This window comes from Coregonus clupeaformis, chromosome 29 (assembly GCF_020615455.1).
Source record: "Coregonus clupeaformis isolate EN_2021a chromosome 29, ASM2061545v1, whole genome shotgun sequence".
Classification (NCBI taxonomy): domain Eukaryota; kingdom Metazoa; phylum Chordata; class Actinopteri; order Salmoniformes; family Salmonidae; genus Coregonus; species Coregonus clupeaformis.
Genome location: NC_059220.1, coordinates 11,278,947 through 11,306,026, shown reverse-complemented (window position 1 = coordinate 11,306,026; position 27,080 = coordinate 11,278,947). Strand labels below are relative to the sequence as shown.

The window sequence follows — 27,080 nt, the reverse complement described above, 5'->3', positions numbered from 1 at the left end:
TCTCTCATCTTTTTAAGTGGGAGAACCTGCACAATTGGTGGCTGACTAAATACTTGTATCCCCCACTGTATATATTTAATTATGTACACAGGTGCATGAGTACATTCATATGCAGCGACGTCAGAGCTGTGACATGTTATTGAGTTAGTCCCTGTCAGCCTCTAGCCAAGTCAAGTTAGCCAAAGCTAACGTTACCATTACGAGTCATGTACGTATGTATCCTGACTATTAGTTCGGCTGAGACTGCTGATTGGTTGGTGTACAGGAAGGAATGTTCAGACTAGATTCTTACTTTGTCTTTGATCTTTCTCCATGGCAACTGTCCAACCATGAACTCCACCAGCATGTAGAAGAGGGACCATAGGTCGTCATGACGACCCATCTCCTTGTTCTTGTGTGCGTTGACGGACGCGTAGCGGACTGTGCCTCTGAACCCTGCTACTGGCCGAGGCTGGGGGGAGAGAGAGACTTCACATCAAGCTGCTGTATGACTAACATGGTAGAACCCTGCTACTAGCCGAGGCTGGGGGAGAGAGAGACTTCACATCAAGCTGCTGTATGACTAACATGGTAGAACCCTGCTACTGGCCGAGGCTGGGGGGAGAGAGAGACTTCACATCAAGCTGCTGTATGACTAACATGGTAGAACCCTGCTACTGGCCGAGGCTGGGGGGAGAGAGACTTCACATCAAGCTGCTGTATGACTAACATGGTAGAACCCTGCTACTGGCCGAGGCTGGGGAGAGAGAGACTTCACATCAAGCTGCTGTATGACTAACATGGTAGAACCCTGCTACTGGCCGAGGCTGGGGGAGAGAGGGACTTCACATCAAGCTGCTGTATGACTAACATGGTAGAACCCTGCTACTGGCCGAGGCTGGGGGGAGAGAGACTTCACATCAAGCTGCTGTATGACTAACATGGTAGAACCCTGCTACTGGCCGAGGCTGGGGGAGAGAGACTTCACATCAAGCTGCTGTATGACTAACATGGTAGAACCCTGCTACTGGCCGAGGCTGGGGGAGAGAGACTTCACATCAAGCTGCTGTATGACTAACATGGTAGAACCCTGCTACTGGCCGAGGCTGGGGGGAGAGAGACTTCACATCAAGCTGCTGTATGACTAACATGGTAGAACCCTGCTACTGGCCGAGGCTGGGGGAGAGAGAGACTTCACATCAAGCTGCTGTATGACTAACATGGTAGAACCCTGCTACTGGCCGAGGCTGGGGGAGAGAGACTTCACATCAAGCTGCTGTATGACTAACATGGTAGAACCCTGCTACTGGCCGAGGCTGGGGGGAGAGAGACTTCACATCAAGCTGCTGTATGACTAACATGGTAGAACCCTGCTACTGGCCGAGGCTGGGGGAGAGAGAGACTTCACATCAAGCTGCTGTATGACTAACATGGTAGAACCCTGCTACTGGCCGAGGCTGGGGGGAGAGAGACTTCACATCAAGCTGCTGTATGACTAACATGGTAGAACCCTGCTACTGGCTGAGGCTGGGGGGAGAGAGACTTCACATCAAGCTGCTGTATGACTAACATGGTAGAACCCTGCTACTAACCGAGGCTGGGGGAGAGAGAGACTTCACATCAAGCTGCTGTATGACTAACATGGTAGAACCCTGCTACTGGCCGAGGCTGGGGGGAGAGAGACTTCACATCAAGCTGCTGTATGACTAACATGGTAGAACCCTGCTACTGGCTGAGGCTGGGGGAGAGAGACTTCACATCAAGCTGCTGTATGACTAACATGGTAGAACCCTGCTACTAACCGAGGCTGGGGGAGAGAGAGACTTCACATCAAGCTGCTGTATGACTAACATGGTAGAACCCTGCTACTGGCCGAGGCTGGGGGAGAGAGGGACTTCACATCAAGCTGCTGTATGACTAACATGGTAGAACCCTGCTACTAACCGAGGCTGGGGGAGAGAGAGACTTCACATCAAGCTGCTGTATGACTAACATGGTAGAACCCTGCTACTAGCCGAGGCTGGGGGAGAGAGAGACTTCACATCAAGCTGCTGTATGACTAACATGGTAGAACCCTGCTACTAACCGAGGCTGGGGGGAGAGACTTCACATCAAGCTGCTGTATGACTAACATGGTAGAACCCTGCTACTGGCCGAGGCTGGGGGAGAGAGACTTCACATCAAGCTGCTGTATGACTAACATGGTAGAACCCTGCTACTGGCCGAGGCTGGGGGAGAGAGAGACTTCACATCAAGCTGCTGCATGACTAACATGGTAGAACCCTGCTACTAACCGAGGCTGGGGGGAGAGAGAGACTTCACATCAAGCTGCTGTATGACTAACATGGTAGAACCCTGCTACTAACCGAGGCTGGGGGAGAGAGACTTCACATCAAGCTGCTGTATGACTAACATGGTAGAACCCTGCTACTAACCGAGGCTGGGGGAGAGAGAGACTTCACATCAAGCTGCTGTATGACTAACATGGTAGAACCCTGCTACTGGCCGAGGCTGGGGGAGAGAGAGACTTCACATCAAGCTGCTGTATGACTAACATGGTAGAACCCTGCTACTGGCTGAGGCTGGGGGAGAGAGACTTCACATCAAGCTGCTGTATGACTAACATGGTAGAACCCTGCTACTAACCGAGGTTTGGGGAGAGAGACTTCACATCAAGCTGCTGTACGACTAACATGGTAGAACCCTGCTACTGGCCGAGGCTGGGGGAGAGAGAGACTTCACATCAAGCTGCTGTACGACTAACATGGTAGAACCCTGCTACTGGCCGAGGCTGGGGGAGAGAGAGACTTCACATCAAGCTGCTGTATGACTAACATGGTAGAACCCTGCTACTGGCCGAGGCTGGGGGAGAGAGAGACTTCACATCAAGCTGCTGTATGACTAACATGGTAGAACCCTGCTACTTGCCGAGGCTGGGGGAGAGAGACTTCACATCAAGCTGCTGTATGACTAACATGGTAGAACCCTGCTACTTGCTGAGGCTGGGGGGAGAGAGACTTCACATCAAGCTGCTGTATGACTAACATGGTAGAACCCTGCTACTAACCGAGGCTGGGGGGGAGAGACTTCACATCAAGCTGCTGTATGACTAACATGGTAGAACCCTGCTACTGACCGAGGCTGGGGAGAGAGAGAACTTCACATCAAGCTGCTGTATGACTAACATGGTAGAACCCTGCTACTGGCCGAGGCTGGGGGAGAGAGACTTCACATCAAGCTGCTGTATGACTAACATGGTAGAACCCTGCTACTGGCCGAGGCTGGGGGGAGAGAGACTTCACATCAAGCTGCTGTATGACTAACATGGTAGAACCCTGCTACTGGCCGAGGCTGGGGGAGAGAGAGACTTCACATCAAGCTGCTGTATGACTAACATGGTAGAACCCTGCTACTGGCTGAGGCTGGGGGAGAGAGACTTCACATCAAGCTGCTGTATGACTAACATGGTAGAACCCTGCTACTGGCCGAGGCTGGGGGAGAGAGAGACTTCACATCAAGCTGCTGTACGACTAACATGGTAGAACCCTGCTACTGGCCGAGGCTGGGGGAGAGAGAGACTTCACATCAAGCTGCTGTATGACTAACATGGTAGAACCCTGCTACTGGCCGAGGCTGGGGGAGAGAGAGACTTCACATCAAGCTGCTGTACGACTAACATGGTAGAACCCTGCTACTTGCTGAGGCTGGGGGGAGAGAGACTTCACATCAAGCTGCTGTATGACTAACATGGTAGAACCCTGCTACTTGCTGAGGCTGGGGGAGAGAGACTTCACATCAAGCTGCTGTATGACTAACATGGTAGAACCCTGCTACTAACCGAGGCTGGGGGGAGAGACTTCACATCAAGCTGCTGTATGACTAACATGGTAGAACCCTGCTACTTGCTGAGGCTGGGGGGAGAGAGACTTCACATCAAGCTGCTGTATGACTAACATGGTAGAACCCTGCTACTAGCTGAGGCTGGGGGAGAGAGAGACTTCACATCAAGCTGCTGTATGACTAACATGGTAGAACCCTGCTACTGGCCGAGGCTGGGGGGAGAGAGAGACTTCACATCAAGCTGCTGCATGACTAACATGGTAGAACCCTGCTACTAACCGAGGCTGGGGGAGAGAGACTTCACATCAAGCTGCTGTATGACTAACATGGTAGAACCCTGCTACTAACCGAGGCTGGGGGGGAGAGACTTCACATCAAGCTGCTGTATGACTAACATGGTAGAACCCTGCTACTGGCCGAGGCTGGGGGGAGAGAGACTTCACATCAAGCTGCTGTATGACTAACATGGTAGAACCCTGCTACTAACCGAGGCTGGGGGAGAGAGAGCTGCTGTATGACTAACATAGTAGAACCTTACATGACAATAGCACACAATCAACAAACAGACATGGCCAGTTTCCTGGACAGATCGAAGCCTAGTCCCGGACTAAAAAAGCGATTTCAATTTAGATTCACCATTAAGCACGCTTTGTAGTCTAGGACTAAGCTTACTATGTGTCCGGGAAACCGGTCCACAGTGTCTAACCACACATGTGGACAGACACTTACCGGTCGGACCTCTTGGCAGGAGTTAGTGAACTGGCGTGCCAGACCAAAGTCCAGCATGTAGCAGGTCCTACAGGTACTGGGGAACCGGCCCATGGCAAAGTTGGACTAGGGGGAGAGAGAGAGAGAGAGAGAGAGAGCGAGAGAGAGAGAGAGAGAGAGAGAGAGAGAGAGAGAGAGAGAGAGAGAGAGAGAGAGAGAGAGAGAGAGAGAGAGAGAGAGAGAGAGAGAGAGAGAGAGAGAGAGAGAGAGAGAGAGAGAGAGAAGAAAAAGAGGAAGGATTTTAATATCAACAATTATAGTCTGATTCTTGTCACTTTCACAGAAAGAAAATGTCAAATTACTGCTGCTGATGATGATCTCTTCATTCCAAAAAGCTAGAGTCCCTAAGCATACACACAAACACACTCCACCCTCACACACACACACACACACACACACACACACAGTCCCTGCCTGTCTCACCGGTTTGATGTCTCTGTGCAGGAAGCCAACAGAGTGGATGCTCTCTATAGCTTCTAGTATCTGTTGTCCCAGTCTCAGGGTGCTGCTGACTGTAAACGTGCCCCGCGTCATACTGCGTCTCAGGTCTGCCAGGTTACGCCCCTAAAAACACACAACCCATGTAGCCTACATACTCACTCACAAACACGTAACACTTAGTCACATCAGCTCACTGACATCACTACAGAGAATTAGAGTTGTGTAAACACACAAGGTGACGAGGAGGCTCATCCTTACCTGAAGCTCCATCACCACATAGTTGAAGCGGTCATTACGGCCGCATCCAACAAAGCGACACACGTGGTCTTTACCTGGAAGACACAATAGAATACGGCATTGTTTATGACATAGTATAATCACATTCCACTGTGCTCCAGTGCCCTCCCCCATCCAGGCCACCCAGCCAAGCTCAGCCTGCCGCTGGTCCTACTGATTTATGGTCTGTGAGTGTGTCCGTGTGTTAGAGTGTGTGTGCTTGTCTCAGGGGACCCTGCTTCACAGCCAGACTCCGGCCAGCAGCCACACCCCAGAGCCCTTCTACACAGCAACACAGACCAGAGCCCTTCTATACACACACAGCAACACAGACCAGAGCCCTTCTACACAAACAGCAGCACAGACCAGAGCCCTTCTATACACACAGCAACACAGACCAGAGCCCTTCTATACACACAGCAACACAGACCAGAGCCCTTCTATACACACAGCAACACAGACCAGAGCCCTTCTACACACACACAGCAACACAGACCAGAGCCCTTCTATACACACAGCAACACAGACCAGAGCACTTCTACACAAACAGCAGCACAGACCAGAGCCCTTCTACACACACAGCAACACAGACCAGAGCCCTTCTATACACACAGCAGCACAGACCAGAGCCCTTCTATACACACAGCAACACAGACCAGAGCCCTTATACACACACAGCAACACAGACCAGAGCCCTTCTATACACACAGCAACACAGACCAGAGCCCTTCTACACACACACAGCAACACAGACCAGAGCCCTTCTACACAGCAACACAGACCAGAGCCCTTCTACACACACAGCAACACAGACCAGAGCCCTTCTATACACACAGCAACACAGACCAGAGCCCTTCTACACACACACAGCAACACAGACCAGAGCCCTTCTACACAAACAGCAGCACAGACCAGAGCCCTTCTACACACACAGCAACACAGACCAGAGCCCTTCTACACAAACAGCAGCACAGACCAGAGCCCTTCTATACACACAGCAACACAGACCAGAGCCCTTATACACACACAGCAACACAGACCAGAGCCCTTCTATACACACAGCAACACAGACCAGAGCCCTTCTATACACACAGCAACACAGACCAGAGCCCTTCTACACAAACAGCAACACAGACCAGAGCCCTTCTACACAAACAGCAACACAGACCAGAGCCCTTCTATACACACAGCAACACAGACCAGAGCCCTTCTACACACACAGCAACACAGACCAGAGCCCTTCTATACACACAGCAACACAGACCAGAGCCCTTCTACACACACAGCAACACAGACCAGAGCCCTTCTATACACACAGCAACACAGACCAGAGCCCTTCTATACACACAGCAACACAGACCAGAGCCCTTCTATACACACAGCAGCACAGACCAGAGCCCTTCTACACACACAGCAGCACAGACCAGGGAGCTACCCCACTTTACTCTACTCTCCCATACACTCATTCTCTCACTCCATTTTCAACCTCATCTTCACTCTCTCTCCTCCTTTTCCTCCTCCCCTTCCCAGCTTCATCATAATTGACGGCACGCAAATGCTTGAAAAGCGTGAGAGGGGCTAGGCCTACCATACATGTTTTTTTTCACCCCTAAAATAGTCTACAAAGGCTTATTTTAAAGGTATTTTATCTCAATATCAAATCATTTCTGGGTAACAATTAAGTACCTTACTGTGATTGTTTTCAATTAAAATGGTCCAAAAAAAAAAAAAATAGCTCCTTAGCGAAGACTAATTTATCAAGCAAGAATTTTGCTAGGACTGTTTGGAAGTGGCCTGAGTGGGAAGGGAAAAACTGAACTATCTGTTATTAGCAGAGAGGTTTGGAACTCACCAGGCAGGCCAAAACTCCCTCCCACCATAACAGGCTGAAATTTCCGGCGGTCTTTTCAAACAGCTCTTACACTAAAACAGCATTATCATCATTTTTACAATTTCACAGTATTATTCCAACCTCATAGTGTGGAAATATATATAAAACACAGGAAATCGTGTTTTTGACTGCACTGGGCCTTTAAGCCTTTCAGTCAATGTTTGTTGAAAAAAAGAGGGTAGAGGAGAAATGTTGGGGGATGGGAGGATGGGAAGAGTTTAGCTGGTTTCAAGTTACATCATCCTTCCCTAGAACTACAGTGAGGGAAAAAAGTATTTGATCCCCTGCTGATTTTGTACGTTTGCCCACTGACAAAGACGTGATCAGTCTATAATTTTAATGGTAGGTTTATTTGAACAGTGAGAGACAGAATAACAACAAAAAAATCCTGAAAAACGCATGTCAAAAATTGTATAAATTGGAAGAAACTAGGCTAATGCAATTGAAGGTATTAAATTGTTGCTTACTGAAACTCCCCAAGTCATCCAATCATTGTAATAAATGTGTGTGGTCAACTAGATGATAATTTCTGAACCATTTTGATTGGGACAGCGTCATTGCGCTGCTTTGAGACAAGCGTGGGGACTCAATCAATGTCCGATTTTTGTTTTCACTGAATCTCCATTTGGATATTGGTTAGGCTACAATCAGGCTGTGGAAATGTTGGCTAAGGTGAGTACTGCTCATGATCATCTTGTCTAGTTGGCTCATTTATTACAACATTTTGCCAGCATGTTATGTATTTTAACAAGTGGATTATTTTGCTTTTCACTCGCGGTCGCTTAGTAGCCTAGGCCTATGCCCGAACCAAAGCATGTGACTTCACTGACTTTCACTGAATCTCCGTCTGTATGGGCTATTTGATCATTGGTTTCTGGCTGGGCAAATAAGTGGAGCTTGGGAGCTTTTGTGAAAGAGCCCAGTTAGAAAGATATGGCATATAGAAGCAAACCGGATGGGCATCATGAAAATGATCGGAGAGGTTGCGAGTAGAAGAAGTTCAGAAGAAAAAACAAACAAAATATAATTATTGTAAAATTGACTGTGTCCATAAAATGTATATACTAAGTATAAGCTGGAAGTAGAGGTCTAAGCATTGTTGTTCACTAGTTTACTCCAATTAGGGAAGGGGTGGTGGGGTTGGAAAGTAATTTTTTGTTTAATAAGGATATGTATGTGTATGTATGTATGTATGTATGTATGTATGTATGTATGTATGTATGTATGTATGTATGTATGTATGTATGTATGTATGTATGTATGTGTATGTATGTATGTATGTATGTATGTATGTATGTATGTATGTATGTATATATGTGTGTGTGTGTGTGTGTGTATGTATGTATGTATTGTGACGTCACGAGAGGCTACACAGCTTTCAGCGGGATTGCTCAAGTAGTGCAAGGAGACAAGGTTCAAACAAAACAAGGATTTTATTATAGGTCTTGGGAAATTAACGAAAATATAACAAAATTCTGTTCTCTTGTGGCTCTTTAAGGGTTAACAGTTCAGGGATGTCTCTTCCACATCCAAAATCATAATTCTCACTCGCTCAGATAACTTTTCCCCAGCCTTACTGTAGTCCACGTTGCAGCTAGTGGCCAACCCAGCAAAAGTCCTTCCAAATGTCTCTCACGTATTTCCACAGGTGCATATATCCAAAGGTGAGTATTTCCCAAAGGTAAGTATCTCCAAATCCTTATATTCCTCATGGAAGTGGACGTGCAGCACTCTTGTCCTCCAGAGAGCCCAGGTTGGAGACTGTGTCTCTTCCCTTCCCAAACCTTCAGCTCATCAGCTCCTCATTTGTTTCAGCTGCGTGGGAAGATTGGCCATAGAGGGGTGGAGTTCCCGACCATACCAGCAGATGGAGCCATAGCTGTCTGGGTTTGCAGCCACCTCAGGGGGATGTAACGTCCCTCCAGGACACAGCCTCTCGTGACATCACACATCCCCCTCCTCGGGACCGACGTCCTCGTCGGGTAAAGGCAGCGAAGAAGGCATCACGCCGGGAGAGGGCGTCCGCATTGCCGTGGTGCTTCCCAGACTGCTCTCTCTTCAACTCCTCCAACTCTAGGACCAGGGACTCAGCCTCCTGTTGTCTCTCCTTGAGTTTCTTACTGAACGCATCAGCCTTGGTTTTAGCAGAGTTTAGCTTCTGTTGAGCAGCTTTCAGTTCCTTCTCTCTCTCTGCCTCCGCATTCTTCATCTTGTTCTCCAACACCTTGTACTTCTCCTCTGCCTTCTTCTGGACCTCCTTACTACTGCGCAGGGTCTCCTCACACTCCTCGATGGTCCTGCGCAGCCTCTCCAGCTCCTCCTGTTGCTTAGGGAAGGAGCTCTGTTGGAGTTTAGCCTGGAGGATATCTAACTCTTCTGTCTTCATGTCTAACTGTTGCTTTAACAAACGATACCTCTCAGCGGTCCCCTTCAGACCAGACAGTTCTTTGTCCAGATTCTGTAGCTCCGTCTCTGTGTCGGTCTGGGCACCTGCCATCCCTATCAGAGCCCGGGCGGGAGTGAGTAACTCGGAGGATTGCACCGGAGCCTTCCCAGGATGAGTCTTGCCTCTCCGTTTCCGAGGTACTCGGGTTATCCTCTCCTGAGACTCTCTCCAGAGTGGGTAAAAGGCTGGGCAGTCTCGTCCAATTAGGACAGGAACGGGGAGGGAATCAACCACCCCCGCCGTCGTGTGTATGGTTCCCCGTGTGCTGGTCATTGTAAGTTCAGTAATGGGGTATTCTCTGGTGTCCCCATGGACACAGGAAACTGGGAGGACTTTCCCGGGGTCAGACACGTTGGGCCCACCAAATCCTTACGCACCAGGGTGGCCCGGCTACCAGAATCCAGTAAGGCCTCCACATCATGGTGATTCACAGTTACCGGGCAGGTGGGGGGTCGATCTGGGCCGCCATCTACGACTCCCAAGAGCGAGGCAAAACGGTGTGTGGGTGCTGAGCTGGAGGACTCCGCAGTGGGCATAGGTTCATCGGCTGGTTTCCCACACTGCCAGGAGATATGTCCCATCTCCCCCACACCGGTAACACTGTCGAGTTTCCCCCCTCCTGGTGTACTCTTCTTGGACCCGCCTGGTTTCTGGCTCCCCCTGGAGCCGGGATAAGTCCTGACGTGGCTGGGTTCGAGACCTTGGGGTCCTTTGGACGGGTTCTTCCCATTTGTGGTGGGGCCGCACTCCTGGGGTCTTTTCGGGAAGCATTCAGCATCTCCGCTGTGGCCTGGTACTTTTCCACAGCTTCCACGGTCAGATCAGCCGTGGTCAAGGCCTGTTGACTGATGAACCGTTTTGCCTCATAAGGCAGGGGCGCGTAGGTAACGATCCACCACAACGGCCTCCACCACCGCCGCTGCTGTATTCCTCTGCGGATCCAGCCATTTCCTTGCGATTCGGACAAGTTCATGCATCTGCGCCCGAGGAGGTTGGTCTGGTTGGAAGGTCCAGCTGTGAAAGCGCTGGGCCATACCAAACTTTGTGAGTCCATATCTGCTGAGGATCTCAGACTTCAGGGCATCATAGTCAGTAACCTGGTCAGGGCCCAGGTCCCGGACAGCATTCAGCGATTCCCCGGTTAGAAAGGGGGCTAACAGACCAACCCACTGTTGCTTGGGCCAGGCTTCCCCTAGTGGCCGTGGCCTCAAATGCATGCAGGTATGCCTCAATGTCATCGGTAGCTCCCATCTTAGATATAAAGTCACTTGCCTTTATTGGGCGGGTATTTTGGACCACCCTCTGTCTCTGCAACTGCAATTCCTCTGCCTTCAGAAGGTTGGCTTTCTTTTGCTCCTCCAAGAGAGCCACGTTTGCTTGCATCTGGGCTTGCTGGCCAGCAACAAGGGCTTTCAATATGTCCTCCATTTCAGTCGGGCGGGGAGCCTACGGCCAACTTGGAAAACTGGGTGATCAAACCTTCGGTATCCTCCTCTGACATGCACTATTAACGCTGAGCGTGCCCGTATTCTCCACCATCTGTGACGTCACGAGAGGCTACACAGCTTTCAGCGGGATTGCTCAAGTAGTGCAAGGAGACAAGGTTCAAACAAAACAAGGATTTTATTATAGGTCTTGGGAAATTAACGAAAATATAACAAAATTCTGTTCTCTTGTGGCTCTTTAAGGGTTAACAGTTCAGGGATGTCTCTTCCACATCCAAAATCATAATTCTCACTCGCTCAGATAACTTTTCCCCAGCCTTACTGTAGTCCACGTTGCAGCTAGTGGCCAACCCAGCAAAAGTCCTTCCAAATGTCTCTCACGTATTTCCACAGGTGCATATATCCAAAGGTGAGTATTTCCCAAAGGTAAGTATCTCCAAATCCTTATATTCCTCATGGAAGTGGACGTGCAGCACTCTTGTCCTCCAGAGAGCCCAGGTTGGAGACTGTGTCTCTTCCCTTCCCAAACCTTCAGCTCATCAGCTCCTCATTTGTTTCAGCTGCGTGGGAAGATTGGCCATAGAGGGGTGGAGTTCCCGACCATACCAGCAGATGGAGCCATAGCTGTCTGGGTTTGCAGCCACCTCAGGGGGATGTAACGTCCCTCCAGGACACAGCCTCTCGTGACATCACAGTATGTATGTATGTATGTATGTATGTATGTATGTATGTATGTATGTATATATATATATATATATATATATATAAACATGGGGGATTGGAAGTGATGCAGACAATTACATTGATGGAAGTTACAATCTATCTGCAATATTAAAGCTGATCTACCCCCTAAAAATAAACAAAAGCAGAAAAAAAGAAGTGGAGGTGGTATAGCTCATCTATCACTGATCAGAAACATTTAGCATGCAATAATGTAGCCCGAATCAAGTATAGGCCTATTATCCCAACATAGACCCACTCTGCCCTCTATCCCAACATAGACCCACTCTGCCCTCTATCCCAACATAGCCCCGCCCTGCCCTCTATCCCAACATAGCCCCGCTCTGCCCTCTATCCCAACATAGCCCCGCCCTGCCCTCTATCCCAACATAGCCCCGCCCTGCCCTCTATCCCAACATAGCCCCGCCCAACACTTCCTTGTTTCCTTTCTCTACATTACCCTTCAGAGTCAGCGTATCCCTTTGCCTTATCGAGTAGCAGACCATGAACCTTTAAGAAAATATACAACAATATAAATTCCATCTCTTGACATTAAATTAGGTTGAATGTATACTTTGAAATGACTACTGGTCAGTTTAGGGCAGGGGGTTGGTTGAGTTTTGGGCAGATGGCTAGTGGTTGAGTTTAGAGTAGGAGGGTTGTGGTTGAGTTTAGGGTAGGACGGTTGTGGTTGAGTTTAGGGTAGGAGGGTTGTGGTTGAGTTTAGGGTAGGAGGGTTGTGGTTGAGTTTAGGGTAGGAGGGTTGTGGTTGAGTTTAGGGTAGGAGGGTTGTGGTTGAGTTTAGGATAGGAGGGTTGTGGTTGAGTTTAGGGTAGGAGGGTTGTGGTTGAGTTTAGGGTAGGACGGTTGTGGTTGAGTTTAGGGTAGGAGGGTTGTGGTTGAGTTTAGGGTAGGAGGGTTGTGGTTGAGTTTAGGGTAGGGTAGGAGGGTTGTGGTTGAGTTTAGGGCAGGCTTGTGGTTGCGATTAGGGCAGGAAGCTATGGTTGAGTTTAGGGCAGGTGGTTGATGGTTGAGTTTAGGGTAGGGTTGGGTGGGCAGGGGGAAGGTTAAGTACACGTAATTGGGGTTTACCCTGGAGTTTCTTGAGGACGGCCACCTCCATCTTGAGGACCTGTTTGGGCTGCTGTGCTGACTCCACCTTCAGAGCAACACTGACCCTGGTCAGCAGGTCCAACGCCTCGTAGATCTCCCCGAAGCCACCGCCGCCGATCTTCTTTGCCTACACACACATCCCAAGGCAAAACGTCATATCATAATGTGGAAAACATATGTTAATTCTTATATTTTTCAATCTTCCCATCATCCAACCTTCCTCCCCCATTCCTAGACACATTTACATGTTTCTTCCTCCCTAATCAGTATCCACACACAAACACGAAAAACACACACACACAATCTTGTGTGACACAAGCAGCTCAACTCAAAGGGATTAGCAGTGGCAGAGTTACATAACATCAGCACCTCAGTCAGTACTAGGGTTGAATAATTTCTTGGTATCACTTTTCTTCCGGGTAATCCAGTATTTTCCGCCAAAACCGGAAGTGTAATTCAAAAGTATTATAAAGCATATAAAGTTGAAGTCAGAAGTTTACATACACTTAGGTTGGAGTCATTAAAACTCGTTTTTCAACCACTCCACACATTTCTTGTTAACAAACTATAGTTTTGGCAAGTCGGTTAGGACATCTACTTTGTGCATGACACAAGTAATTTTTCCAATAATTGTTTAGAGACAGATTATTTCACTTATAATTCACTGTATCACAATTCCAGTGGGTCAGAAGTTTACATACACTAAGTAGACTGTGCCTTTAAACATCTTGGAAAATTCCAGAACATTATGTCATGGCTTTAGAAGCTTCTGATAGGATAATTGACATAATTGGAGGTGTACCTGTGGATGTATTTCAAGGCCTACCTTCAAACTCAGTGCCTCTTTGCTTGACATCATGGGAAAATCAAAAGAAATCAGCCAAGACCTCAGAAAAAAAACTGTAGACCTCCACAAGTCTGGTTCATCCTTGGGAGCAATTTCCAAACGCCTGAAGATACCACGTTCATCTGTACAAACAATAGTACGCAAGTATAAACACCATGGGACCACGCAGCCGTCATACTGCTCAGGAAGGAGACGCGTTCTGTCTCCTAGAGATGAACGTACCTTGGTGCGAAAAGTGCAAATCAATCCCAGAACAACAGCAAAGGACCTTGTGAAGATGCTGGAGGAAACAGGTACAAAAGTATCTATATCCACAGTAAAACGAGTCCTATATCGACATAACATTTACATCATTTAGCAGATGCTCTTATCCAGAGCGACTTACAAATAGGTGCATTCACCATATAGCCAGTGGGATAACCACTTTACAATATGTTTATTTTTATTATTATTATTATTATTTATTTTTTCTTTGGGGTGGGGTAAGGGGGGGTAGAAGGATTACTTTATCCTATCCCATGTATTCCTTAAAGAGGTGGGGTTTCAAGTGTCTCCGGAAGGTGGTGAGTGACTCCGCTGTCCTGGCGTCGTGAGGGATCTTGTTCCACCATTGGGGTGCCAGAGCAGCGAACAGTTTTGACTGGGCTGAGCGGGAACTGTGCTTCCGCAGAGGTAGGGGGGCCAGCAGGTCAGAGGTGGATGAACGCAATGCCCTTGTTTGGGTGTAGGGACTGATGAGAGCCTGAAGGTACGGAGGTGCCGTTCCCCTCACAGCTCCGTAGGCAAGCACCATGGTTTTGTAGCAGATGCGAGCTTCAACTGGAAGCCAGTGGAGTGTGCGGAGGAGCGGGGTGACGTGAGAGAACTTGGGAAGGTTGAACACCAGACGGGCTGCGGCATTCTGGATGAGTTGTAGGGGTTTAATGGCACAGGCAGGGAGCCCAGCCAACAGCGAGTTGCAGTAATCCAGACAGGAGTGCCTGGATTAGGACCTGTGCCGCTTCCTGTGTAAGGCAGGGTCGTACTCTCCGAATGTTGTAGAGCATGAACCTACAGGATCGGGTCACCGCCTTGATGTTAGCGGAGAACGACAGGGTGTTGTCCAGGGTCAGGCCAAGGCTCTTCGCACTCTGGGAGGAGGACACAACGGAGTTGTCAACCGTGATGGCGAGATCATGGAACGGGCAGTCCTTCCCCGGGAGGAAGAGCAGCTCCGTCTTGCCGAGGTTCAGCTTGAGATGGTGATCCGTCATCCACACTGATATGTCTGCCAGACATGCAGAGATGCGATTCGCCACCTGGTTATCAGAAGGGGGAAAGGAGAAGATTAGTTGTGTGTCATCTGCATAGCAATGATAGGAAAGGCCATGTGAGGATATGACAGAGCCAAGTGACTTGGTGTATAGCGAGAATAGGAGAGGGCCTAGAACTGAGCCCTGGGGGATACCAGTGGTGAGAGCACGTGGTGCGGAGACAGATTCTCGCCACGCCACTTGGTAGGAGCGACCGGTCAGGTAGGACGCAATCCAAGAGTGAGCCGCGCTGGAGATGCCCAACTCGGAGAGGGTGGAGAGGAGGATCTGATGGTTCACAGTATCAAAGGCAGCAGACAGGTCTATAAGGACAAGAGCAGAGGAGAGAGAGTTAGCTTTAGCAGTGCGGAGAGCCTCCATGACACAGAGAAGAGCAGTCTCAGTTGAATGACCAGTCTTGAAACCTGACTGGTTTGGATCAAGAAGGTCATTCTGAGAGAGATAGCAAGAGAGTTGGCTAAAGATGTTACGCTCAAGAGTTTTGGAGAGAAAAGAAAGAAGGGATACTGGTCTGTAGTTGTTGACATCAGAGGGATCGAGTGTTGGTTTTTTGAGAAGGTGTGCAACTCTCGCTCTCTTGAAGACGGAAGGGACATAGCCAGCGGTCAAGGATGAGTTGATGAGCGAGGTGAGGTAAGGGAGAAGGTCACCGGAGATGGTCTGGAGAAGAGAGGATGGGATAGGGTCAAGCGGGCAGGTTGTTGGGAGGCCGGCCGTCACAAATCGCAAGATTTCATCTGGAGAGAGAGGGGAGAAAGAAGTCAAAGCATAGGGTAGGGCAGTGTGAGCAGGACCAGCAGTGTCATTTGACTTAACAAACGAGGATCGGATGTCGTCAACCTTCTTTTCAAAATGGTTGACGAAGTCATCCACAGAGAGGGAGGAGGGGAGGGGAGGGGGAGGAGGATTCAGCAGGGAGGAGAAGGTGGCAAAGAGTTTCCTAGGGTTAGAGGCAGATGCTTGGAATTTAGAGTGGTAGAAAGTGGCTTTAGCAGCAGAAACAGATGAAGAAAATGTAGAGAGGAGGGAGTGAAAAGATGCCAGGTCCGCAGGGAGTCTAGTTTTCCTCCATTTTCGCTCGGCTGCCCGGAGCCCTGTTCTGTGAGCTCGCAATGAGTCGTCAAGCCACGGAGCAGGAGGGGAGGACCGAGCCGGCCGGGAGGATAGCGAACATAGAGAGTCAAAGGATGCAGAAATGGAGGAGAGGAGGGTTGAGGAGGCAGAATCAGGAGATTGGAGGGAGAAGGATTGAGCAGAGGGAAGAGATGATAGGATGGAAGAGGAGAGAGTAGCGGGAGAGAGAGAGCGAAGGTTGCGACGACGCATTACCATCTGAGTAGGGGCAGAGTGAGTAGTATTGGAGGAGAGCGAGAGATAAAAGGATACAAAGTGGTGGTCGGACACATGGAGGGGAGTTGCAGTGAGATTAGTAGATGAACAGCATCTAGTAAAGATGAGGTCAAGCGTATTGCCTGCCTTGTGAGTAGGGGGGGACGGAGAGAGGGTGAGGTCAAAAGAGGAGAGGAGTGGAAAGAAGGAGGCAGAGAGAAATTAGTCAAAGGTAGACGTAGGGAGGTTGAAGTCACCCAGAACTGTGAGGGGTGAGCCATCCTCAGGAAAGGAACTTATCAAGGCGTCAAGCTCATTGATGAACTCTCCAAGGGAACCTGGAGGGCGATAAATGACAAGGATGTTAAGCTTGAAAGGGCTAGTGACTGTGACAGCATGGAATTCAAATGAGGAGATAGGGGAAAAAGAGAGAATGTCCACTTGGGAGAGATGAGGATTCCTGTGCCACCACCCCGCTGACCAGATGCTCTCGGGGTATGCGAGAACACATGGTCAGACGAGGAGAGAGCAGTAGGAGTAGCAGTGTTTTCAGTGGTAATCCATGTTTCCGTCAGCGCCAAGAAGTCGAGGGACTGGAGGGTAGCATAGGCTGAGATGAACTCTGCCTTGTTGGCCGCAGAACGGCAGTTCCAGAGGCTGCCGGAGACCTGGAACTCGACGTGGGTTGTGCATGCAGGGACCACCAGGTTAGAGAGGCAGCAGCCACGCGGTGTGAGGCGTTTGTATAGCCTGTGCGGAGAGGAGAGAACAGGGATAGACAGAGGCATAGTTGACAGGCTACAGAAAATGGCTACAATAATGCAAAAGAGATCGGAATGAAATGAACTAAACATCTGGGAAAGCAAAAGAGCGGGGCCTCCCTCACTTACGTTTCACTGAAACACCCAAATATAACTCTCCCAACTTCCACCTCAGAAACTATAATTGTTGTAAACTACAGCGGTTCAATGTTTTCTAGGAATAGACTAACTTAGTTTATTCAGCTAGCTAACTTGGTACAGTATTCTTCTGTGAAAACCGTCCAGGGCACCTAGTCATATGACACCACAGCGAACTAGCATGCCGGACTCCAACAACACGGTTTAGCACCAATACTCGGCCACAACAAACCACCAGTGTGTCAACACGCCAAGCAGATCATTCGTGTCCGTGTCTAACGTTGTGGGCTAGTCCGGACAGCTTGAGCGTGTCCGTCGTCAACTTATTCAGCCAGTTAGTTAGCTAGAATAGTTAGCATACTAGCTAGCCATTTCTTTCTGCCAACGAAGAAACCCGTCCTCCCACGGCACGAACACACAGAGAGAGCCAAGCTAACGTTAACTAGTCACCCATGTCCCGAATTCCCTTGAACGACTCTGGCTACCAATATGTAAAAACAAAACACAAATGTAGGTTATAACTTACCCCTAGCAGCTACTGTTAGCTAGCCAAGTGCAAAGCTAGCCACTGAATTGACTCAGCCAGTTCGCGTCTGAAAGGCCGCTCAGCAAGGAAGAAGCCACTGCTCCAAAACCGCCATAAAAAAGCCAGACTACAGTTTGCAACTGCACATGGGGACAAAGATCGTACTTTTTTGAGAAATGTCCTCTGGTCTGATGAAACAAAAATAGAACTGTTTGGCCATAATGACCATTGTTATGTTTGGAGGAAAAAGGGGGTGCCGAAGAACACCATCCCAACCGTGAATCACGGGGGTGGCAGCATCATGATGTGGGGGTGCTTTGCTGCATGAGGGACTGGTGCACTTCACAAAATAGATGGCATCATGAGGAAGGAAAATTATGTGGATATATTGAAGAAACATCTCAAGACATCAGTCAGGAAGTTAAAGCTTGGTCGCAAATGGGTCTTCCAAATGGACAATGACCCCAAGCATACTTCCAAAGTTGTGGCAAAATGGCTTAAGGACAACAAAGTCAAGGTATTGGAGTGGCCATCACAAAGCCCTGACCTCAATCCTATAGAAAATGTGTGGGAAGAACTGAAAAAGCGTGTGCGAGCAAGGAGGCCTACAAACCTGACTCAGTTACACTAGCCCTGTCAGGAGGAATGGGCCAAAATTCATCTAACTTATTGTGGGAAGCTTGTGGAAGGCTCCTCGAAACGTTTGACCCAAGTTAAACAATTTAAAGGCAATGCTACCAAATAGTAATTGAGTGTATGTAAACTTCTGAACCACTGGGAATGTGATGAAAGAAATAAAAGCTGAAATAAATAATTCTCTCTACTATTATTCTGACATTTCACATTCTTAAAATAAAGTGGTGATCCTAACTGACCTAAGACAGGGAATTTTTACTAGGATTAAATGTCAGGAATTGTGAAAAACTGAGTTTAAATGTATTTGGCTAAGGTCTATGTAAACTTCCGACTTCAACTGTAAATATGTCTAGATTTGATTGGAGCTTTGATCAGCATGAAAATTCAAACCTGATGCTACCTGAGCCTGATGAGCCATATATTAAATAAATGTTATGAACCCTACATAAACGACATTTAATTAGCCCAAGCCCAAAAAAGCCCAAATGATTGTGCCATTAGCCAATACATACATGATATATAGGCTACTGCACATTACGCACGACAGAAAAACATAAAATCCCATAGATGTAGTTAGCTATATGGTCTCTTGGGTAAATAAATGAGACTAGCTCCAGTAGGCTAATGTTTTTTAGTGTGAACTGTATTACTGTACTGTACGAAGATTGACTGGTTATGGGTCTGAATAATTAACTGCTATAGCCTACCACATCGCACATTCTCTCTTCTTTCAAACTACCTGTTCTATTGGCTGCTGTATTTAACATCCAGCAAAAAAGAGCTTGCTTCCCTCTTCGAATAGTCTATTGGTATAAGAAATGCTAAAAGAATTATGTCCAGCAAGCTATTCTAGTCTAGCTTTTCCTGCATGGGACTCCTAGAGCTAAGGAGCGTTTTTTAAGGAGAGGCCAGTGGAGCACAGTTGCTTGCGTATTGCGCAAGAGACAGAGGCTATACGTTAGAAGTTTATTATGCATAACCCATCATTAATTAGCTAAATATAAGGCTAATACTGCATTAAATGTGTTACCTGAAAGAGGTAGGCTAGGACATCTATATATAGGGCTATATATCAATCTAGAACAGGATTATCTATTTTGGATGCAATTTGAATGGAGTTGATGGAGAGAGAGAAAGACTGCGAGAGAGTGCTTGTGTGTGCACTGATTTAAATCAATGATATTCGAGTGATAGGCTGTTTTAAAACTCTGCAGCTGCAATTAAATAAATAATAATCTTCACAATTAAAAATACAAGGTGACCCCCGAAAGCCATTTTGAGATGTGTAAATTAGACACGCATTCGGTCCTTATATTACTCTAGCATAGGCTATGCTGCAGCAAATGTAGGCCTACCTGTCACAAGGAAAAAAGTTACCATGAGATGATAGGTCTACATGCATTGTGAACTGCGCTCCATACTGAGATGGGCTGTCTGTCCCCACTCTTAGCGTTGATTCATCATGCAGAGGCCGTAAAGAAGCCAGATTTAGACATTGCATATAATTTAACTGTTCCATTTCCCTCCATGCTGTTCATATAAATAATTTATTCTAATTTACCGGTTTCTCGCAGTTATTTATCCCGGGAAAAGTGAGTGGTTTGGCGGTAAATCCCAGTAAATCTTGGTAACCGGGTTCCTGCCATTCAACCCTACTATACACAGGAAGTGGAGCCGTGGTGCTGCCCTACTACTGCCTACTCCTCCCAGTCCCAGTCCCATTCCATGTCCCAGTCCCAGTAGAGGTCCCAGTCCCAGTCCCAGTAGAGGTCCCAGTCACAGTCCCAGTAGAGGCCCCAGTCACAGTCCCAGTAGAGGCCCCAGTCACAGTCCCAGTAGAGGTCCCAGTCACAGTCCCAGTAGAGGCCCCAGTCACAGTCCCAGTAGAGGTCCCAGTCACAGTCCCAGTAGAGGTCCCAGTCACAGTCCTAGTAGAGGTCCCAGTGTAAGTCCCAGTCCCAGTAGAGGTCCCAGTCCCAGTCCCAGTAGAGGTCCCAGTGTAAGTCCCAGTCCCAGTAGAGGTCCCAGTCCCAGTAGAGGTCCCAGTCCCAGTAGAGGTCCCAGTCCCAGTCCCAGTAGAGGTCCCAGTCCCAGTAGAGGTCCCAGTCCCAGTCCCAGTAGAGGTCCCAGTCCCAGTCCCAGTAGAGGTCCCAGTCCCAGTAGAGGTCCCAGTCCCAGTCCCAGTAGAGGTCCCAGTCACAGTCCCAGTAGAGGTCCCAGTCACAGTCCCAGCTACACTAACCTCACATGGCACCCTGTCCCTGGTAGCTCTTTGATGGCCGGGGGACACGGGCACACACACCAGTGCAAGCACACACACACACAAGCACACACACGCACCACAGCCTGGTAGAGCGGAGCGGACAGGGGGACAGGGGGATAGGGCTGGGAAAAGAACACTGAGTGGCTACATATAGCTTCTATCACTTTTTAAGTTCCAGTCCACTTTGTGGCAGAGAGCTGCATGTGCACTGCACACATGGAACTGACCCCAAACTGTCCAGGTCAGCAGATGAGATGGATAAGATAAAGACATGGGGGAGAGTGGAGCCAATTAATAGAGAACAAATAAAGCTTTTTTGTGATGAATTGGTGCTTGCTGAGGGGGTAAAAGCATGGCATAACGTAATTGTGACACGCACATACACACACACACAAACACACACACACAACACACACACACACACACACACACGTAGTAACAAAAAAGTGTTAAACAAATCAAAATATATTTTAGATTTTAGATTCTTCAAAGTAGCCACCCTTTGCCTTGATGACAGCTTTGCACACTCTTGGCATTCTCTCAACCAGCTTCATGAGGAATGCTTTTCCAACAGTCTTGAAGGAGTTCCCACATACGCTGAGCACTTGTTGGTCCAACTCATCCCAAACCATCTCAATTGGGTTGAGTTCGGGTGATTGTGGAGGCCAGGTCATCTGATGCAGCACTCCATCACTCTCCTTCTTGGTCAAATAGCCCTTACACAGCCTGGAGGTGTGTTGGGTCATTGTTCTGTTGAAAAACAAATGATAGTCCCACTAAGCGCAAACCAGATGGGATGGCGTATCACTGCAGAATGCTGTGGTAGCCATGCTGGTTAAGTGTGCCTTGATTTCTAAATAAATCACTGACAGTGTCAACAGCAAAGCACCCCCTCACCATCACACCTCCTCCTCCATGCTTCATGGTGGGAAACACAAATGCGGAGATCATCCGTTCACCTACTCTGCATCTCACAAAGACACGGCAGTTGGAACCAAAAGTCTCAAATTTGGACTCGTCAGACCAAAGGACAGATTTCCACCGGTCTAATGTCCATTGCTCGTGTTTCTTGGCCCAAGCAGGTCTCTTCTTCTTATTGGTGTCCTTTAGTAGTGGTTTCTTTGCAGCAATTCGACCATGAAGGCCTGATTCACACAGTCTCCTCTGAACAGTTGATGTTGAGATGTGTCTGTTACTTTAACTCTGTGAATAATTTATTTGGGCTGCAATCTGAGGTGCAGTTAACTCTAATGAACTTATCCTCTGCAGCAGAGGTAACTCTGGGTCTTCCTTTCCTGTGCCGGTCCTCATGAGAGCCAGTTTCATTATAGTGCTTGATGGTTTTTGCGACTGCACTTGAAGAAACTTTTCAAAGTTCTTGACATTTTCTGGATTGACTGACCTTCATGTCTTAAAGTAATGATGGACTGTCATTCCTCTTTGCTTATTTGAGCTGTTCTTGCCATAATATGGACTTGGTCTTTTACCAAATAGGGCTATCTTCTGTATACCACTCCTACCTTGTCACAACACAACTGATTGGCTCAAACACATTAAGAAGTAAAGAAATTCCACAAATTAACTTTTAAGAAGGCACACCTGTTAATTGAAATGCATTCCAGGTGACTACCTCATGAAGCTGGTTGAGAGAATGCGAAGAGTGTGCAAAGCTGTCATCAAGGCAAAGGGTGGCTACTATGAAGAATCTCAAATATAAAATATATTTTGATTTGTTTAACACTTTTTTGGTTACTACATGATTCCATATGTGTTATTTCATAGTTTTGATGTCTTCACTATTATTCTACAATGTAGAAAATAGTAAAAATAAAGAAAAACCCTGGAATGAGTAGGTGTGTCCTAGCTTTTGACTGGTACTGTACACACACACACACACACATACACACACACACACACACGCCAAAACACGGACACTTACCACTTTCCATCGTTCCTTGACCAGGACAAGCACGGTGAGGATGTCAGCTTGCTCCGTTGCTGCAGCACTCATCCCGCCTGTGGTGGACTGCTGCTCTCGGTGGTGCTTCCTCTACTACGACTCCTGCTACCTACCACCAGCCGTATTAGATTGGGCTGGGCATCAGCACCCTGTAGAAACCTAAACAACAGGCCCAGGAGAGAGGCAGAAAACACATAAGACCATCTCCACCACAATATACTGTGGTCTGTTTAATATAATAATGAACATAATGAACTCTAATGAATGCAGTAACTGTAAGTATCTCTGGATAAGAGTGTCAGCTAAATGACTAAAATGTTCAATGTAAATGTATACTGTATACTTTAAAAGTACTTGAAATCTCCAAACGTTTAGACATAGCTTTGATCGAGGCTCCCTCAAATCAAATGTATTTGTCACATGGGCTGAATACAACAGGTGTACATCTGTTGTTGATGTAAAGCACTATATGCACAGGGGTTAAAGCAACAAAAAATCCCATGACTGATCTCTGATCGATTGTCTGGGGCCAAGTTAAACTCCCCTTTCATGTCAGAAAGTCATGACCATCATGCTTTTAGGGAAAGAGGATCATTTTGTACATGTATTAAACTGCGAGTTTGACCAATTCCAGTCCCCTTGCTTAGGGGGTACGGTGTCCTCCCCATAATTTTTTTTTTATGTAGAAGGACTGAGATGCTCAGTTTAAAAGGACATTCTACTACAAAATTAATTAAAATACATTTATGCTGACACCATCTAAAAGGCAACATTGCCCCCTTAAAGGGCTCTGATGCGCAGCTGCGCCTTGAACAGACCTACAGTGTCATTGCATCAACGCCGCATAATAAATTCTGCATAACTTTTAAATTATGTAATCCAAAATTGTTACTGCATGTGTGAGCAACAAAAGTTAAACATTTACCTTTTGCTACTATTTCTGTCAAGTCTACGCATACAATTTGATACGCACCACACAGAACACAGAACATAGAACACAGAACACAGAACACAGAACACACTGCAACGCAATGCTGCAAGGCAAACGCAGCATTCCCTTGGAAACGAATGTACTTCTGGTGTACCAAAACGCAATTACACTGTCGGTCTGATCGAGGGGTAAAACCATGCTTGAAACTCCTGTTGTAAAACTGCATTTGTAAAACGATGCCACACGCAATAGAAGGAGTAGAGAAATAAACATGGTAGCAATGTAAAACTGGGATCCCCCTCTATCTTAACAAAGGCCAAAACTGCTTTCAAAATACATTTGCCAAAACTGCTTTCAAAAGTGTTTTCCCGCGATTGCATTAAGAATTGCTGTGCTTGTCAGAATACATGTTTCCCTCCTATGGTTCTCGCAACTTGCATGCGCCTCGAGAGGAATATTTATCTTGCATAGAACACACAACAGCAAGCCGACTAGGTAAATAGGTCATCTATTCTACTATGGGGGTGTCTGATTTTGTTTTAATAACCACATTACATGGCAAAAACAGTACCACTGGACAGTTCCATCCTGAGTGATAAAGTAGAGGCTTTGAATGACTTTACCAGCAGCTGCAGTAGACACAGCTGTCTGAGTTGAGCGCTGCTGTCGTCAGCATTACAGACTATTTCATTCCCTTCATCTGAACATCGGAGTGTCATCAACAATCATGCATGTTGGTTCAGTGCACATATCGTAACAGAGAAAATATAATATTTGAGAATACATTTATTTGGGAATATATTTCGTAGAACAGACAGGCTTCTGTCTATATTAGCCTATGTCATCTCCAAACCAGGATTGTGAATCTACACTGATCTCAAAAAAGACCTCTCCAGAATCCATAAGACGGAAATCCGTCGCAGTGACTGAGAACTTTAACCCCTGGGTGTGCAGAAGGAATGTCAAGTAACCTGTGGAGATGATAGCTAATGACAGCTGAGGTCTAGGCTTGTGGGCCATATGAATGAAATCTGGCTGTTGAAAGTTGACCCCTTTGGTTGAGGAGTAGCCTAGGCCTGAGCTTAGTTTGGGTTGCAGCTGCCACACCTGCTGCTCCCAGTCGTCCCACACAAGCTCTCTCTCATTACACAGCACCACCACAACTCCACACACACCCAGAAGCCCCACACACACATGCTGACAGCAGGGCTACTCAAGGAATAGCCTACATCTAGGTTACATCAGGGTTGGGGTCAATTCCATTTAAATTCCAGTCAATTACGGAAATGCACTGAAATTCCAATTCCAATTCTATTCAATGTTTTTCAATGGGGAAAATGGGGAATTGGAATTTGGTTAACTTTCTGAGTTGACTGGAAATGAAATAGAATTGACCCCACCTCTGGGTTACAGATTTCACTAAATCTAATCAAATGTATGCAAGCTTCACTCTATAACATATCTATAGCCTCTATATACAGTGCCTTCGGAAAGTATTCAGACCCCTTGACTTTTTCCACATTTTGTTACGTTACAGCCTTGTGCTAAAATTGATTAAATATTATTTTTTTCCCAGCAATCTACACACAATACCCCATAATGACAAAGCAAAAACAGGTTTTTAGAAATGTTTGCAAATGTATTAAAAATACAAAACAAAAATACCTTATTTACATAAGTATTCAGACCCTTTGCTATGAGACTCGAAATTGAGGTCAGGTGCATCCTGTTTCCATTGATCATCCTTGAGATGTTTCTACAACTTGATTGGAGTCCACCTGTGGTAATTGATTGGACATGATTTGGAAAGGCACACACTTGTCTACATAAGGTCCCATAGTTGACAGTGCATGTCAGAACAAAAACCAAGCTATGAGGTCGAAGGAATTGTCCGTAGAGCTCTGAGACAGGATTGTGTTGAGGCACAGATCTGGGAAAGGGTACCAAAACATTTCTACTGCATTGAAGGTCCCCAAGAACACGGTGGCCTCCAACATTCTTAAATGGAAGAAGTTTTGAACCACCAAGACTCTTCCTAGAGCTGGCCGCCCGGCCAAACTTAGCAATCAGGGGAGAAGGGCCTCGGTTAGGGAGGTGACCAAGAACCCGATGGTCACTCTGACAGAGCTCTAGAGTTCCTCTGTGGAGATGGGAGAACCTTCCAGAAGGACAACCATCTCTGCAGCACTCCACCAATCAGGCCTTTATGGTAGAGAGTTTCAGACCATGAGAAACAAGATTATCTGGTCTGATGAACCTAAGATTGAACTCTTTGGTCTGAATGCTAAGTGTCACGTCTGGAGGAAACCTGGCACTATCCCCACGGTGAAGCATGGTGGTGGCAGCATCATGCTGTGGGGATGTTTTTCAGTGGCAGGGACTGGGAGACTAGTCAGGATCGAGGCAAAGATTAACGGAGCAAAGTACAGAGAGATCCTTGATGAAAACCTACTCCAGAGCACTCAGGACCTCAGACTGGGGCGAAGGTTCACCTTCCAACAGGACAATGACCTAAGCACACAGCCAAGACAATGCAGGAGTGGCTTCAGGACAAGTCTCTGAATGTCCTTGAGTGGCCTAGCCAGAGCCTGGACTTGAACCCAATCGAACATCTCTGGAGAGACCTGAAAATAGCTGTGCAGCAACGCTCCCCATCCAACCTGACAGAGCTTGAGAGGATCTGCAGAGAAGAATGGGAGAAACTCCCCAAATACAGGTGTGCAAAGCTTGTAGTGTCATACCCAAGAAGACTCAATGCTGTAATCGCTGCACAGGTGCTTCAACTAAATACTGAGTAAAGGGTCTGAATACTTATGTCAATGTCATATTTCCATTTTTTTTATTTTATATATAAATTAGCAAAAATTTCAAATAAACTGTTTTTGCTTTGTAATTATGTGGTATTGTGTGTAGATTGATGAGGGGGAAAACAATGTAATCCATTTTAGAATAAGGCTGTAACTTAGCTAAATGTGGAAAATGTCAAGGGGTCTGAATACTTTCCGAAGGCACTGTATCACATACTTATAACAGAACCAAGAGACGAGCCATTTGTTTAACAACAAACCAAGTCAGGCCTATTTCAGTTTTGACTTGACCAGTCACTGATGTGTAACAACAAACCAAGTCAGGCCTATTTCAGTGTTGACTTGACCAGTCACTGATGTGTAACAACAAACCAAGTCAGGCCTATTTCAGTGTTGACTTGACCAGTCACTGATGTGTAACAACAAACCAAGTCAGGCCTATTTCAGTGTTGACTTGACCAGTCACTGATGTGTAACAACAAACCAAGTCAGGCCTATTTCAGTGTTGACTTGACCAGTCACTGATGTGTAACAACAAACCAAGTCAGGCCTATTTCAGTGTTGACTTGACCAGTCACTGATGTGTAACAACAAACCAAGTCAGGCCTATTTCAGTGTTGACTTGACCAGTCACTGATGTGTAACAACAA

The 27,080-nt window shown here is 47.1% G+C and overlaps 1 protein-coding gene across 3 annotated transcripts in view; it reads right to left on the bottom strand.

Annotated features, from left to right (window-relative positions):
* LOC121544665 (tau-tubulin kinase 2-like) overlaps positions 1 to 27,080 on the bottom strand; it is a 43,699-nt gene that overhangs the window by 11,620 nt on the left and 4,999 nt on the right. For all 3 annotated transcript variants that reach the window (XM_041854701.1, XM_041854700.1, XM_041854702.1), the window contains exons 2-7: positions 22,672 to 22,851; positions 12,899 to 13,046; positions 5,287 to 5,360; positions 5,011 to 5,151; positions 4,549 to 4,653; positions 293 to 451 (exon numbers count right to left, since the gene is read on the bottom strand). In XM_041854701.1, coding sequence (XP_041710635.1) covers positions 293 to 451; positions 4,549 to 4,653; positions 5,011 to 5,151; positions 5,287 to 5,360; positions 12,899 to 13,046; positions 22,672 to 22,743 — 699 coding nt within the window. In that variant the 5' untranslated portion in view covers positions 22,744 to 22,851. The remainder of the gene's footprint in view (positions 1 to 292; positions 452 to 4,548; positions 4,654 to 5,010; positions 5,152 to 5,286; positions 5,361 to 12,898; positions 13,047 to 22,671; positions 22,852 to 27,080) is intronic.